This window comes from Camarhynchus parvulus, chromosome 2 (assembly GCF_901933205.1).
Source record: "Camarhynchus parvulus chromosome 2, STF_HiC, whole genome shotgun sequence".
In the NCBI taxonomy this organism is placed as follows: domain Eukaryota; kingdom Metazoa; phylum Chordata; class Aves; order Passeriformes; family Thraupidae; genus Camarhynchus; species Camarhynchus parvulus.
The window spans coordinates 18,634,373-18,650,569 of record NC_044572.1 but is presented as its reverse complement, the minus strand read 5'-3'; the positions used below and the strand labels follow the sequence as shown (position 1 = coordinate 18,650,569).

General features: G+C 36.4%; 1 protein-coding gene across 1 annotated transcript in view; it reads right to left on the bottom strand.

Moving 5' to 3' along the window:
- DNAJC1 (DnaJ heat shock protein family (Hsp40) member C1) overlaps positions 1–16,197 on the bottom strand; it is a 108,151-nt gene that overhangs the window by 68,707 nt on the left and 23,247 nt on the right. The window contains exons 2-3 of the mRNA XM_030967000.1: positions 1,538–1,639; positions 729–775 (exon numbers count right to left, since the gene is read on the bottom strand). Coding sequence (XP_030822860.1) covers positions 729–775; positions 1,538–1,639 — 149 coding nt within the window. The remainder of the gene's footprint in view (positions 1–728; positions 776–1,537; positions 1,640–16,197) is intronic.

Below are 16,197 nucleotides of genomic sequence, written 5' to 3'. Positions count from 1 at the left end.
TACTAAAACACCAATCCAAAAGCAAAAGTCTGTCAGTGTCTCAGTTTTTCTGATAATCCCTGGTTGAAATTCCTATTTGTTTAAAAACAGAAAAAAAAGTTCAAAATAATCTTCCAGAAAGTAAATTGGCCCCAGGTTTCCAGTTCTATATCCTACCCTTCAGGTACTGCTGGAACTGCTCCTGAACCAGCAAGGACAAGTAGCACTTATTAAAAAAGATTTAAAGGTTTCCACTATTAGAGATAATACATTTGAAAGGAAAAAAAACCCTATGAACTAAGCAACAGAAAACAATGCTGAAGACAACATACAACAGAAATAATTGCTAAATATCATGCAACAAGCCTTTTACTGACACAGGGAGGTATTACTGACATTTGAATAAATGGCCAATATTTTTAAATCACAGTTTTAAAAGATTGACAACTGAGCAAAAAAGCTGATATAGTTCTTAAGTATTTTTAAAAATTGTTTGAAATAACAGTTAGCTTTCAAAGTTCTTTCAAGTACTAATTTTAAAGGAGAAAAAACAGTATATCATGCAAAAACACCACTTTGCCATTTAAGCCATATACAGTCTTTAATTAAACAATTACAGAGATTTCACTAACTGAAATTATGCAAAAGAATAATCTGAAGTGTTACAGCTAAGGGCTGTTAGCACATACTAGTGCTAACACAGCACTAGTATGAATGCTTTACTTAAAAACCTGTGCAATTTAACTCACCTCTGCCTCCTTTCTTCATCCTTTAAAACCTCATAGATGGCCACCAACTAAAACAAACAAACAAAACACCAAAAAAGAAAACACAGAAAGATTTTACTTTATGACTGAATCTATAAATTTTGAACAGTAGTATCATTTTTACATTTGCCAACAAATGACCTTTGCTAGTTTTCATTTTCCCACCTTTCATTTTCCTACACCACTAAGTAGCAAACCCAGCAAGCAAAAGAAACAGTAATATATTCATATACAAATGTCATCAGACATAAACAAGCAACTCTTATACAAGACTTTCTTCCTGTCCTCACATCTGTCAAACTGAGTCTTGTCTCAGGTAGATATCCCTTATTTCATCCTGAAGATCTTACTAAAATCAAGTAAGCTGAGTTCAGTCCGAGGTATATTTTTAAAGGCAGAGCTAATTACAAAGTCATGTTATTTCACTCTACAAATATTCAAAACTAACTAAAAATAATTCTTTTCATTAAATTATGCCTATCTAGGACTTGCGTTGACAACTGATCAGAAATTTTCCCCACTGCTTTTGGAAGTGCAAAACAGATTTACCTCCTAAGAATATAAGCATTATGTTCAAATTATTTTTAATATACAGGTAAATATGAAATACAAGTTATCAAACAAGTTAAATGCAAAAAAGCATACTTGGTTTTAGTCTAGCTACATCAGCAAAACTGTAATTCAATGTTAAATTACTAATTTCAAAGGTGTACCACTGTTCTTACTAAAACAACATCAACATAAAAATTCTATTTTCCCCTAAAAGTTTTATTGCCACACATTTTACTTACTTGCCTAAACTGTATTTCTGCATTTTCATCTTTATTCTTGTCTGGGTGTAGAATGAGAGAAAGCTTTCTATATGCTTTCCGAATGTCTGCAGATGAAGCATCCTGAAAAAGGAAAACAAAGCAAATTGTGAGAAACCGATTCCCTGAACTTTTTGAAGATCTGCAGGCAGCCAACCAAGTGTAGGAGCTAAGGCAATGTAATTTGAGACATCTAACAACCAAACCTGCAACCAGCCCAGCCTAAATGACTTAACAGCCATTCAGTCCAATTCATCTTTCATCTTAACTCCTTTCATTACCATACGTCCATTACAACGACATTTGCCAACACTTGCAAACACTTTCTTGCTTAAAACCTAGCCCGGGCACCTTCTGCACCATTTAAAAGTTCAACTGAAAACTGAAAATTATTGCATCTGCATATCTTCAAGACAGACATAATTTCAGCAAATTATCATGCTCAATTTCCCAAACTCAGGACTTGCTAGGAACTCTTCCCTTATTAATATTAACATGCAATTCACTCCTAATAGGACTTCCATTCAACTTCAGCTTCACCATGTCTAAAGAATTGTATTTTCCTAAAGTAGCTTCAAATTGCGGTCTTGGAGCTATACTGTAGCACTGACATCAAACTGTACCTTAACCATTATAAGAATTGCACACATTTTGGGAGAAAAAATAAAATTAAACACAAAACGATGTACCAACTAAGCTGCACAAATGCAAATTTCTGAACAATGACTGCTATTTAGTACGTGCTGCAAAGATATCCAGAAATTAAGATATCAAGAGCTGCATTCTAGGTCATATAGGTGTAATCCCCACCAAAAGATACACAAAGCACAACACTTAAACAGAACTACTTGCATTTTACTGCTAACATGTCCAAGGCAACACTTTAGAAATCAACTGTTTATCTGACAATTTTTATTTCTTGATTTTATATATACTATTCCTAAGTATTTTCTCTCTTATTCCTAAGTATACTCTCTCTCTCAAAATTACAGTATAAACAGGGATCAAAAACCCAGACCTGAATTAGTCATATAACAGAGTGAAATAAGATAATAATTAATGCAATACTGTAATTAGTCTGCTAGGCTTTTTATTATATACCATTACTTTAATTTTGGTTTTATAACATAAGGCTATTAAAATGCTGCGTACAAGTTTGGGCCCAGAGTGAAAAATAGAAAAAGACTGAACTAGGGAGGGAGAAAAGCAGGGGAAAATACAGCATGGAAACGATCTTTTAAGAAGTTCGCATTTTCCCCTAATAAAAGACTGACGTTTCCGTAGTCTCTTCTCTGTCAAAGGAAAATGTTTTTAACTACTGAAAGAAGACTTCTCCTGAAAATACCACACATTCATTTTAAAATTTTTCCATTTTCAACAGCTACTTCTAAGGCATGTGCACACTGAAGCAGAATTCCTCTGCTCAAACAGCAACTTGCTTCCAGCTTGATTGCTGCCAGGGAGTTGTTTCATACTGCCATTGTTCCACAGGTTTATTTTTAACTCTCACTAAAGGAAAGGAAGAGACAGTGACTAAATATCTATTCTAGGATCAAAGAAATATTAAATCCTTGAGAGGTGGTCTTAATAGAATTATATGAAATACATGTGAAAATGAGATGCAAAAATATCTTTTAAAAATTAGGGATTGAGACTATGATAACCCTGACAAATGAGCACCTCTAGATTTGTATTTTGGATAAACTGCAACTTATTCCTTCTCTATCACACATTTATATATGCTGGGTATTATTTTTGAAGCACCCATGATTAACAACTCATGATTATGCTTTACCAGTCCAAAACCTAATAAAACATATTAAAGGCTGTTCTGCAATATTGTTCCAATTACTTCAAACAACAAACAAGCAAAAAAGAAGTTACAGTGTTTTCAGTTGTGTCTGAAGAATTGAAATTTTAGTTTTATTTGGGAGCAGCAGGATTGTTTGTGTAAGAGATCAAGACAAAAGGTATTTTATCTGTTCAATGCTTAAGCAAAGCAAAAGATCTCAAGACAACTCTGAAATTATGAAGTTGCTTAAATATTAAGTTGTTTCACCTTGAGAAGTTGAAATAAATGTATAAACTTACAAATTTATAAACTTACAAAACCAGATTGTTCATCTTAGTTACTAGAAATAATGTAGAGATTGTTTTGTTTCCCCTCATCTATCAACCCAGTCAGCCACTTCACAAACAGCATGGGCTTGTCTTCAAACAAAATATAATTATTTAAACACTACTATAGCAAATAAAAAAACAGGAAATAGTTTACTGGCCATGGTTTTATTTAAACCATGAAAGTGATCATTATCAACATTTCAGCTGATTGTAATTAAGCCTCTAAAAGGTTGAAGAGCATATTATAATATGGACAAATAATAAAATAATGGGATATTATTGTCAATTATTTCATTACAACTGGCACATATTAATTTCTAAAGCAGTAAGTCTGCCTGCTAACCCATTCTCCACAATATCCCCAAACACAACACAGAGGACCATTGTATATTCCAAACATTTTGCCAATTAATGCTACCTATAGGTACTGTTAGGCATCTTCAGGCAGTGTTCCAGATCCTCTAGGACCTGCCCTGAACACAAGTCGTTGGTTTCTGAGAAAAGACTCTCATCTCTACAGAAGAAGTTCCTTCCTACCAGTGTATGACTCTAAATCAGCTATAAAGAATGATTCTCTCCAACCAATAAAGAAACACCTCCCACATTGATGCCAGCTGCTCTGAGAGACCTGACTTTGCTGGCCATCTTCAGTAACATTTCCATAAAAGCTAAGGCTTTTAAACACAGAGTTAAGAGTTGGTGTTTTCTGCAGACTAAGACATTATTTTACATATTACAACAGAAGTCTAGAGACCAGAGAAAGCCATGACCACACAAAGGTTTTGCTTGTTTAAAAGAAACAACATATTAAGCTGCTTTGCTTGCTAGAGAAATATCAATCTCAGTTACATCTAAGGAGGGAAAAGTAAAACCTGTAAAGGCATCTCAGTTAATAGCAGAAGGAGCTGGTAAATGTCACAGACAGCAAGTGCTGCTGAGTCACTGATTTCTCCAACACTGCTTCAGGTTTGCAAGTCTTGCCACCAGTTGTTGCAAATAAGCCCGTCACACTGTCACCCTCAGGTGGATACAAACATCATGAGTATCACCTTATTACCTGATAAATATCCTTCCAAAGCAATATTGTCCCATCATACTTCCAAGGTTGAACATCTCTTTGTTTTGTGCTAGAACTGGTTCTCAGAAACACAAAACTGCAAGTCTACACTTAGGTAGGCCATAGTCTGGCTTCTTATACATGGAAATATGCAAGTATTCATTTTTTAATGCCCAACACTTCATCAAACAGACTGTCCATGTGCCTAGTTACATGACCTCTAGGCAGAACTTAAAAGTTAAATCTTGTACATTTTTTTATAATCCCTTATATTTCAAACAAGAAATATAAGGCATAGAAACAAAATTAACATTTAAATAAATCAACAGAATGTCATAAGTTAAACACATTTCTTAAGGTTCTCTGCTGGACTTTCACATTTTTGGCTAAAGGGCAATACATGTCAGATTCAAAGAGTGGAACAGAAGAAGAAACATTCTTCTCCCTGTTTTATGATGTACTTTTGGCAGCTTGTTGAACTCTGACAATGAAAAACACATTACTAAATTTCATTTTACTCAGCATCATGTCCATATTCTCTAGTATTACCAAGTAAAGTTCTCTCATACTACAAATATATAAGTAGGAACACAGAAAGGAATTTTTCACAACAGAAAAATAAATAAAATATATAAATGCACATTTGCCTTCCATTCTTTTAAAATTAAATTCCTGTTCAAGATGCACAAAGTTTTAAATCTGTCTCCTCCTCTGCCTATACAAATTCAGAGTCCCACAGAGTTCATGTCCACCTTTACAATAAATCAAACAACTGGTGTAGTGCACAGAACAAGCATATTACTCCATTGCCTTCCATTCCTAATGTAACTATGATTACTAATGAAGCTAAAAAAAAAGCCTCATCGTGTTCCCAAGATAATTCTTGGTGAACACATAACCTATCAGATATTGCCATAGGCAAACAGTGATTAGGTCAAGGGGAAAAAATAATCAATGTCTACATAGTTTTCACTTACCAACATACACAATTCAAAACCTAAATTGTTCCCTTGAGTGCAATGCAGTTATACAACAAGACTTAGTTACTCACAATTTAGCAACTGCTTCTAACGCACTAAATGCGCTCAATTCATCTTGGGTTTTAAATATGTCTGCCAATGTCTTCAAATCGGTGGCAGTATCTTTATTAGCAATGGAAGGCACATGGTCCCAGAACCAACTATGCAGATAGAAATCACATTTCTATTCACTTGCACTTTGTCCAATCACTAGTTAATGGGTGAAAGGAAAATGACATCAGTATATCTATTTCATTGCACTGCTGCTGAATGACTGTGTAGAATTTTCCACAGCCATGTTACTGAAGCTATATGGCAAAAAGTGACAACTGTATAGAGCACCAGCTGACTGTATTTCAAGTCTGAACTTGTTAGCAACATCAGTGCAGGCAAGCTTTCATGAGGCCTTTTTCAGCCTTCCCAAACTATAAATCAAACCTATGAAACTTTGGTGTTTGGATTTTCTAATTTTCTTTTCTTTTTATTTTTTTTTTAATTCTAGAGCAATTCAAATGTATTGGGTTTCTTTGATAAAAATATTTCACTCAGTACTTCTGTGTAGAAGAGAGGGTATAAGTCACTACTTTCCTTCTGGTGAGCATCAGCCATAGAAGCTGGAGCAGAATAGTAAGAAACAAAGTAAGCTTTGTGAATTTACAATCACCTGTTTTTCAACTATGATTTTAAACTGCAGCAGGTACAGCCTGTCCCACAAAACTCACAAACAAGCAGGCACAGATAACTGGACAGAAGCTACCACCACCTATTAAACGTTGTGTCAACACTGATACTATCTATCTGTTTGTCTTCATGTGAAGTCCACAGAAAAAGAATATCCCTAAGTGTCAGAGAACAAACAAACGTGACTGCAGGTCAACGATTAAATATCCACTGTCTTCGTTCCTTAAGCAGCATCAAGGAACTCAGGGTGGGTGACTGCCTCCTTAGTACCTCATTATCATATGGAGACAGAACAGGGACAGCTGTGACTCCACAACCCCTTGCTAGGTAACTCACAGGATGGAAACCATATAGCTAAGACCCTTTTTCCTTATTCTTTACCTCCTCTTTGGTTTAGCACAGGGTGACACAGATCCTCAATACCACTCCCAGATTTACTTCACACATACTCACTGCAACCTGGTCTTTAATTTAAGCTCCCATGACCAGATTAGTTCCAAGAAGTACACCTGAATTTGCCAAGTCTGCATGTGGAAAAACATTTATGAGGGAAATAGAATCTTGTAGAAAATTCCAGAGGTGGGAAGGACCTGCTGGCAATCCTGAAGAATATAACGCTAAGAAAGGAAAACAAGTGTCTCCCAGAAGACCAAGCATTATCTGCGAACTTTCATAGTTAATAGATACCAGCTGAGTTTTGGCTTAAATTTCTCGCTGCATAACCTTTGTTCAATTACCCTTTATTTTTACTGAACTTCTTTCTAAGACACTCATCTTTTCCAAGGATGTAAAATGAGTTAAACTCAGATTTGCTGCTTGTCTACAGATGAATACTCAGAGCATACGCAGGGAGGAGGAGAGATGTGCTCTGCTGCAAACGCAGCCATGTGTCTCACAACATTCCATTGATTTAAACTGAATGACAGCACAGCAGGGAAATACATAGGAACTAAAAATAATGCTAAAAAGGTGTTTTAATGCTTTTTTATGCTGCTAAGTTTTAAAGCAATTCATGAAATGAAAATGAATACAAACCAGCACAATGTATTCCTGTAAGCTTCTGATAACTGGCACAATCCCTTCACTGGCATGTTTGTTTCCAGGGGAGTGTGTCAAATGAAAGAAGACTCTGTTTTCAGCCTAGCATGCCAAATGAATGAAAATTCTGCTGCCTCATGCTTGAGAAACCAAAAAAAGTGCTCTCCTCAGCATATGTGCACAATTATATGGGCTTAGGTTTTCTTCACCAACTTGAACAACAGTATTTATATATAATTCTTTTCTTCCTTTCAACCTTCCGCATTTTTTCAGAAACTGATTACTTAGGAAAAATTACACTGTCCAAGAGAACAGTGTCATGTACAACCATAAGTGTATATTTTAATACAGACTTTGTCTCTGAGATGCAGAGAACATTCATCAACTCTCAACAGCTTTAGAATTATTCTTCAAATTCACAATGGATAGAGGCTACCAAACAACAACTGAGGAAAACTCAAGCCAGTACTGACTAATAAAAAATTCTTCCTACTGCTGTATTTTATTTCCATTTAGTTTTCTATTCTGATAGTTCAAAATGAAGGAATTAGTAGATATTCTTTATTTATTTCACATGCTTTTCCAGGAACACTATTACATATTTATTTTTATTCTATTTGATATATGAAATTATCGTTTACACAGTTACATGTGTTACATATTTTTATAATATAGATAGTTGTATATATTTATATATACGTGTGTGCAGATACCTTATAGACTAAAGAAAGTTGTTTCTAGTGAGTTCTCTTAAAAATCTGCCTATTACATCTGAGATTTCCAGCCCACAGCTCTCATATAAAAACATTACCTACAAAATTCCTGATCCTGCAACATTTTCAGAGGAACTAAGTTGCTACAAAGAAAGACTCCTGCTTTTGCAACCCAGGTTGGCAGGGAAAGCAAAATGTGGTGTCTCCTGCAGTGCATTTCATGCTCAATGCCTTTGCTCTCAGATAGCACAGCCCCTTGATTGACAAGAGGTGACACTAGACCCAAGGACAGCTGCATGCAGTCCACATTCACCACTGTGGAGCATGAGCAAAGATTTTAGGGTGTTGCATCTGACGAGTTCCAACCCTTCCAATGATGTAATGCCAAAAATATGCTGCTATTTGACTGTTTATATAGTCCTCTTGCTACATTTCTGCTTCACAATGTTTCCAGCTTCTTTTCTTAGGGTAAGGAATTAAAGAAAATTAGAAAACCAGCAAGGCCACATCCATACCACACCTTTACCTCTTCCTCCTTTTGCTATTCCTGTTCTCATTACACTGTTCCACCAGAACTGACCCATACACTGACACACCTAGACACCTTTTCAAAAAACTCTACCCTGATTTCAGTTCAAGGGTAGTTTTTTGCAGGGAGATTTCTAACAACTACAGACTAAGGTCTTAATGAAAACTAAATACCTATTTAAAAAATAAATAATAACCCCCTAAAATTGTTCGAGCTTCTAATTACTGAATTCCTGTGTCACCTAAACAGATACTGTCACTTCTGTGTTTACAACTTCAATTGCTGAAACTTTTCATATTTTTGTAAGGTGTTTATTACCCTCCTGATGGCCAAAAAATGAAGAAAGAGCATTTGAGGGACGGGATATAGGAGGTATGACTGAAAACATATAGCCATACAAGAAGAAAACAGAGCTCAATTACCTTCAACCCAGAAGTTTTCAAAAATATACCCATTATCTTATGCATCAACAACACTTACAAGGTGAATAATCCCCACAGGCATTAATTTCTACAATAAACATTAACTATTTATTAGCAACTTCTTCAGCTTATCAGCAGTGAAGCACACCAATTTATATGCCCACACACCCAGACACACACATCATATATATTTTCACATATATATACATAGTATTTTAAAAAGAAAGGTGTAAACAACATTACATCCCCAGCAATCCTTAATGTTTATACAATGCTCTCATTTATATTTGTAATTGCTGCTCAACTGCATGAAGCATTTTAAAAACAGAGTCAAATAAGTTTGGAAAGAATAGTGTGACCATTTTTGCATGCTGACTTTAGTAATGCTTTCAATGTACAACCTTATTTTAAACAAAAACATGGGTATCATAAAGCTTCTCTTGCAAGCGCAAAACAAAATGGAAAGAAAATAAAAATAAATCATACCTTAAATACTCAAAGGCCCTAACAGTAAAAAATGAAAAGGTGTATCAAACAGGATTTTATAAAGCCTGTGTCCCAAGCCCACAGTCAGTATTTTAACTGGCAGCTGAATTACAGAACCATGATTAATCAGGTAGTTAACACTAACCTGAAAAACCTACACTATGCAGTCAAAGAGAACTAGAGTTTTAAAAGATCTGGACAAATCGGAGAATTGCTGTTAAAAATATGACATTATTTCCTGAATGAAAGACTAATGGTCTACATCTGGACAGAATTCATCAACTACAAAAACATAGGATAGAAAAAAGCAGCTAGGCAGAAATGATCAGTAAATCACAAGCTGAGGGTGAGTCAGAGGCATGATGCTGCCTTTCTGTGCCGCGCAGCACTGTGACACGAGCAGTATGGCAACAAGCAGCCGTGCCATGTCACACAGCAATTGTAAGACCTCAGCAGATTGCTGCATCCAGTTCAAACAATACAATTAAAGACAGCCAGGAACATGTTCAGATGATAAACAAAGAAATCTTACTAATAAGAGGTCTAGAAGAATAGAACAGTGACTTGTTCAGAGAAACCAAAAGAACAAGAGTGACTTAAGCTTACAGAAAAGGCAGCTGACACAAGGAAACAACATATTTAAATATGCAAAAGGTAGCTTTAAAGGAAAACTAATTATTGCTTTGTCTGATCTACCTGGGGCTAAGCACTATCAGTCAGCCGGCAGCAAGGAAGATTCAAGTCAGGTACCAGGAAAACATCCCATAAGCAACACCAGCATATCACTGGAACAGACTGCTGAAGTCTCCTTCACAAGCAAGTCCTGCATACATTTATCAGGCAGGACTTCGATTTAACCAGCTCTGTCACAGCAGGGTACAGTAGGTCACTAACACTCTTATATTTTAGAATTTAAATACTCTTTTGATGATCAATTTAATAATTACTCTGAAAATATTCCAACTGGATTTACTGCATCTGTTTATGTAGTTTAAAAGGTCCTAGCTGAAATACAATATTCTTGTCACACTGAAGATGACAGATGTTCATGCCGGAAGAGTCCATGAAATTTCACAGAACCTAAAAGGGCTTCGAAAGGAGTGGCAAATAAAAAGGGGTGGCAGGAAACACTTCTTTGCTATGAAAACCCATGGGACCCCACTCCATGATTTGCACTTTAGGCATTAGGCTTATTTGTCCTGTTACACAGCAGCTGCTCCAAACTAAGAAAGTCATCCTGTAGCAGATGATCACAAGTAAGGCATCCATATAATCTGAGTTTAGAATACTTTTCCATCCATTACCAGCTTTAACCTTGAAAGACAGTAATACAGAATAGATATGATAAGCAAGATTCCTTGACAATGTCAAAATTAAAATAAAGACTAAGCTGAACAAGAAAAACAAGCAGAAATTTCCATAAGTAAAACATAAAAAAAAAATTAATTTAACTGTTCCTTTAAAAATGTTTTGTATCTGGTTTATTATAAATACATCCTTAAATGCTGCAACAAAACCACATAAATTAGGATAGGGTAGAGCTGCGGTAGTAAACCACATCCATGAAGAGGAGGCATAATTTATTCATTTAAGACAGAAAGCAGGAGCACTTCTCTCCAAATATTATATATATTATATATGTTTACAATATATTTATATCTTTTTCACTTAATACATTTCATATTTGCTTCCACCCTACTTTTCCTATAATATTACTGAAGGGCTCATTTTGTAGAAGCAATGTTATTTTTCTTAGGTTAAGGACACTTAGCAATAGTTCTGTCCACTGAACCTGAGCTGTGAGATCCAGGCGTACCTGAGTCCACAATCTTCCATCTGTTTGTTTATCCTTCTAGAGTCTGAAAGAAGACATGAAGCATTTACTGAGATCAAGTAGTTTTTCATCTCACAGATGCAAAATCCACATTGTCCAGTTTGAATAAATTCTTAGCACCTTTTTCCAGAAAATAACCATTGTTAAACGAAAAAAAAAATAGAAAATACCACTTCATGCATGAGGTGGTTATATTTTCCATGAATAAAACCATATTTGGGGAATGCCACTCACCTACCACAAGGCAAAATTGTTGCACTATTTATTTTTGGCATATAAAACATAAAATCCTGAGCTATGGGCCATTCATTTAAGAGTCGGACTTGATCCTCCAGGGTCTCTTCCAATGCAGAATATTCTGTGATCTTAAAAAAACATCAAATGTAAGCAGTCATAAGGTAAAATAATTTTTCTCTTTTTTTAAACTTCAAACCCAAGTGATCAGAAGTGGCAAAATGCTGCATATTTTTAATCAAAGATGCTTCATTACACTATGATAAGGTAACTTAGAGATTGCACAGGATACTAATACCTCTGAAAGCCCCAAAATACATTTCTAAAAAGGTATTAATTTATTCAAAATTTATTTCTCTGTGTATTTTTCTCAAAAACATTGTTTTAAATAGCTAGGTTTATAAAGAACTGCCAGCAGCATTTCTCAAATTCTTTCCTTCTTTATTCAGAATACTTTCTACTGAGCTAGTTAGGATTTAGCCCTACCCGTCATGTAGGAGAGTCGTATAATGATCCCTTTATACTCATTAACTACCATTTTAATGAGCTATTACTACCTCGGGACTCAGAAGACCTCAGGGAGGTTGTAACATGCCACTACCTATATAGTAATTCACTGCTGAGTTAGTACATAGCCTCCTTGAAAGAATATAGGAATGCCCTCCATCACTGTCTTTAGTTCAGATGCCAGCATCAGCAAGATTTTTGCATGTAAGACACATCCTATCCTAAAACTTTTAAAGCATCTCAGTTAAACTCCAATAAGCTTAACAGATTACTGTAAGCGTAGCCCACCATGTTGCTAAATATTTTCACCCTACTAATAAAAGGAGCTGAAATCATGAGCATTGTCTGATCACTTCAGCTCACAGTTTGATGACATAAAATATTGCAAATCTGATCAAGGGCCAGGGTAGGAGGAAGGGGAAACAACCATCGCAAAAGGCTATTGGCAAAATCTGCCAGAATCTCTAGGAGTCATAAATTAGGCAGCTGATGTCCAAAGGTAAACAGATAAAGAAATCAAGTTCAGCATTAGAAATCATCAATTAAAATTCACACAGAAATTTAATTTATAAGCAACTGAAGCCTTAATAATGTTAAAATTTAAAAATTGTGGACAAATGTGAAAAGCCACATAAATGCAACGACTTACGATGGGATTGACTTGAAGACAGCCTTTCCTATTCAGTAGCAATTTTGTATGGAAAACTGGTATTATGGTCTCTAAAAACGCTTATCGGACATTATTTCTAGTGAGAATGAGCCAAATAATCCTTAAGGAAGATAATTACCTCTCAAGATTTATGGCAGCTGTGGGCAGATAGTGTTACACACAGTGGCACGCGGTTCCCTGAATTGCTCTCTGTGTTTTTCAAATCAAAATGTTTTAACTGAACCACACAGGTCCAAGCAAGGGGCAGAAAGATCCCTTCCCTGCTTTTCATAAAGCCACTCCCTGCAAGCAGTTACTGCTCTTCTCTTCCAGTACTTAGGAGGGATTTTTGCATCAGGGAAGGAGGGGGGTAATTCATGCTGATTCATAAACTGCCTCCTCTTTTGGTCTGCAAGAGCCAAACCAGACACTGAAACACAGAGAAGACAAGAGACAGAGCACAGGTCTGCACAGGGAAGAGAAGCAGAGAAGATGAGCGAAGGAAATACTTCTGATCTGCTTCAAGCGTTCTTCAGTCAGCTGAGTGCAACATCCAACACCCTCACCACCACAAAAGGCAGTGGGTATCAACCACATGGACGTGCCTGTTTCTCTCCTTATGCACAAAAATAATTCAGCAAAAACAAGCCTTTTGCACTGATAAACTGGATAGTTCATCACCACCCTCAGAGCACTGAGAAAGGCACAGTAACAGCCCATACTCAATACTCGCCCTGAAGTCATGACTGAAATAGATTGGGAAATGCTCCCTGCTTCCTGAGAGAAAAACAAGTAAAGGAGAAAATGTAAGGTCAGTTTTTCAGCCACTGATATTCACAGGTAGCAGCTGTATGGATTGTATTTGCCTCCCATCATGTGTCCTCCACCCATAGAGACCTGTCCTCAAATCACAAAAGCAGAGTTGAAAGTGAACTACTGAAGAAATCTCTTGCTTCCTCCATTTCCATTTTCATTTCCCTGCCATCATAAGCAGAAGTAACAGATAAGAGGAATTTTCTTCTGACACCTGTATTTCAAGCATACCTCCTCAGGCTGGAAGGATTACAGAGCAGGAAAGAGAGTCAACTGCAGGACCTACAAAGTTGGGTGAGCAGAGCTGGCAGCAAGACAAATACTGCAAAAGGCAAGAAAGAACAAAATAAAGAGGAAAAGTATGTCTTTTTCTACGCCTGTGGAAAAGAAGAATCAGCAGTTGAGTGAGCAGCAATAAAAACTTGGCACAGGTTGCATCCCATTAACTGCGCTACCAGAAATGTGTTTCAGCCAACTGACTGCAGAAGATACTGGCTACTACCAATTCATTACTTGCCTCTCAACATGGGATTACAGGATTATCAGCATCAAAGATAACAGTGAAAGTTGGGAGATAAAACGCTGGTCCTGCTGCCTCAAGTAGAAACACTGGGAAATGTAGAGTATTTCAAATGCGTAAGATAAGATTTAAATGAAGCAAGGATAAATCTTAACATGGGTTCTCATCCAAGTTTTCAAGTAATGAAGTCAAGACAAAAAGAAAAATCATCATACAAGTAAAATTATAATTAGTAGGTAACTTTTCACACGGGGGAGAGGAAACGACTGCAAGTACACAGCTCCTACACAGAAAGAAGCATTCTGTTACTGACAATCCTGCAAGTAACAATAATACACCAAAACTGCATTTGCCTCTGCGTCATAATCCCAGCCATGGAATCTAATACATGGAGAGTTTTTTCCCCTAACAGATGCAATTTCTTCTCATAACTTGTCTTTTTGGAAGGAAGAAAACCCAAGCATAAAACAGTGGTGGCAGAAATACTGCAAAACTAGCTCTGAAAAAATCTGTCCCAGTAAGTACTACAGGACAACATAACAGAAATATTTACTTCGAATTTCCCCTCTTCCAATCAGTACCACACAGACCCTGAGCCAACTTTAAGCAGATGCCAGCAGTGGAAGCTGAATACCCTGTGGCAATGTCAACAAAGAGCAAGCAGACCTAAAGGATAAAAATATTTGGTCAAATTCTGGTTTTGTTCATTGAATCAAGAGAAAGGGTGAAACTCTGTAAGTAGCAAGAGAAGGTATGGTTAAAAAAATGATGAGATTGCCAAAAGATAAGAGGTTAATTGGAATTTAATTCCATCTAAAATGTAAACTTACAATTTAAAAATTAGTAGATAACAGAAATATGATAAAGATAATACATGCTACAAACAATAATGAATATTCCAAACAAGTAAAGGGGATTTGGGAAGAACTCAGTGATTCCCTGAAAAGGAACTACAATCTGTTGTTACTCCTGCCACTCTGTCTTCACGCCACACGCAGAAGATGAGTGCTTACCCAGCGAGCAGCTATTCAGGATTTTTCTCCACGCATTTATTCATGTGTGGCCTCATCTGCTCGTAGCTGCATGCTGTTCAGACATGTTTGGAAGCTGTGGCTATTTGTTTTGAAGCCCATCTTGATGGCATCAGAGTTCATGAATATTATTCACCACTGTAGTCTCTTAAGAGACAAATGGACATTACCTACTTTTTTTAATATATCATAAAATGAGGCACAGATTAAGGTAAAATCATCAGTAATCTCAGGTGCTAGTTTTATCTCAGATATGATTTCTCCAAGTGCTCAGTATCAAACAACATTTCATACATTCAGGGCACAGATTTTAATCGACTTCAGCTGCAGCTGCAAACCCTCAGCATTTCTGCATATAAGGCCCTAGTACCTCAAATTATGCAACCAGAATTGCAGAGCACTCAAATCAATTAGTCACCACTTGGGAAAAGTTTCGTTTAAACGACTTGCCGAGCATCACATAGGAATTCTGTGGCAGAGAGAGGAACAGAATTCAATCCTCAAGGGCACTTTTCGTCTGACTAGCTTACCCATGAAACCATTTCCCCCCGCAATCTTCTCCCCCACTCTCTACATACCCTCAACATCTACAGGTTAAACAGTTTTTACAGACAACAGTCTCTTTCAATACATAAGCCTGAAGCTGCACTGGGGCCAGATCTCTCCCTGAGCCTGAATAAGTAAAGACCCTGTAGAATATAATGTAGTGAATTAAAAATCATCACAATGAACAAGCACAAAGAAACCAAATTAAGATTTGAAACATTCTGAAAACTGACATTCCCTAATTTTAGAGCATGCAGCCCCAGAAATTTGTTCCTAGTTCTTTAAAAAGTGATATTAAGGTACATGGCTGCAGTACAAAAAGACAGAAAAACAAGCAGATTCAGTAAGGAATAAAAATTTGCATATCCAATGCAGACCTGCTTTATAATACTAACTCACAAGCAGTATTTTCCCCCCTCCCTTTAAATAAACCCCAGCTCTC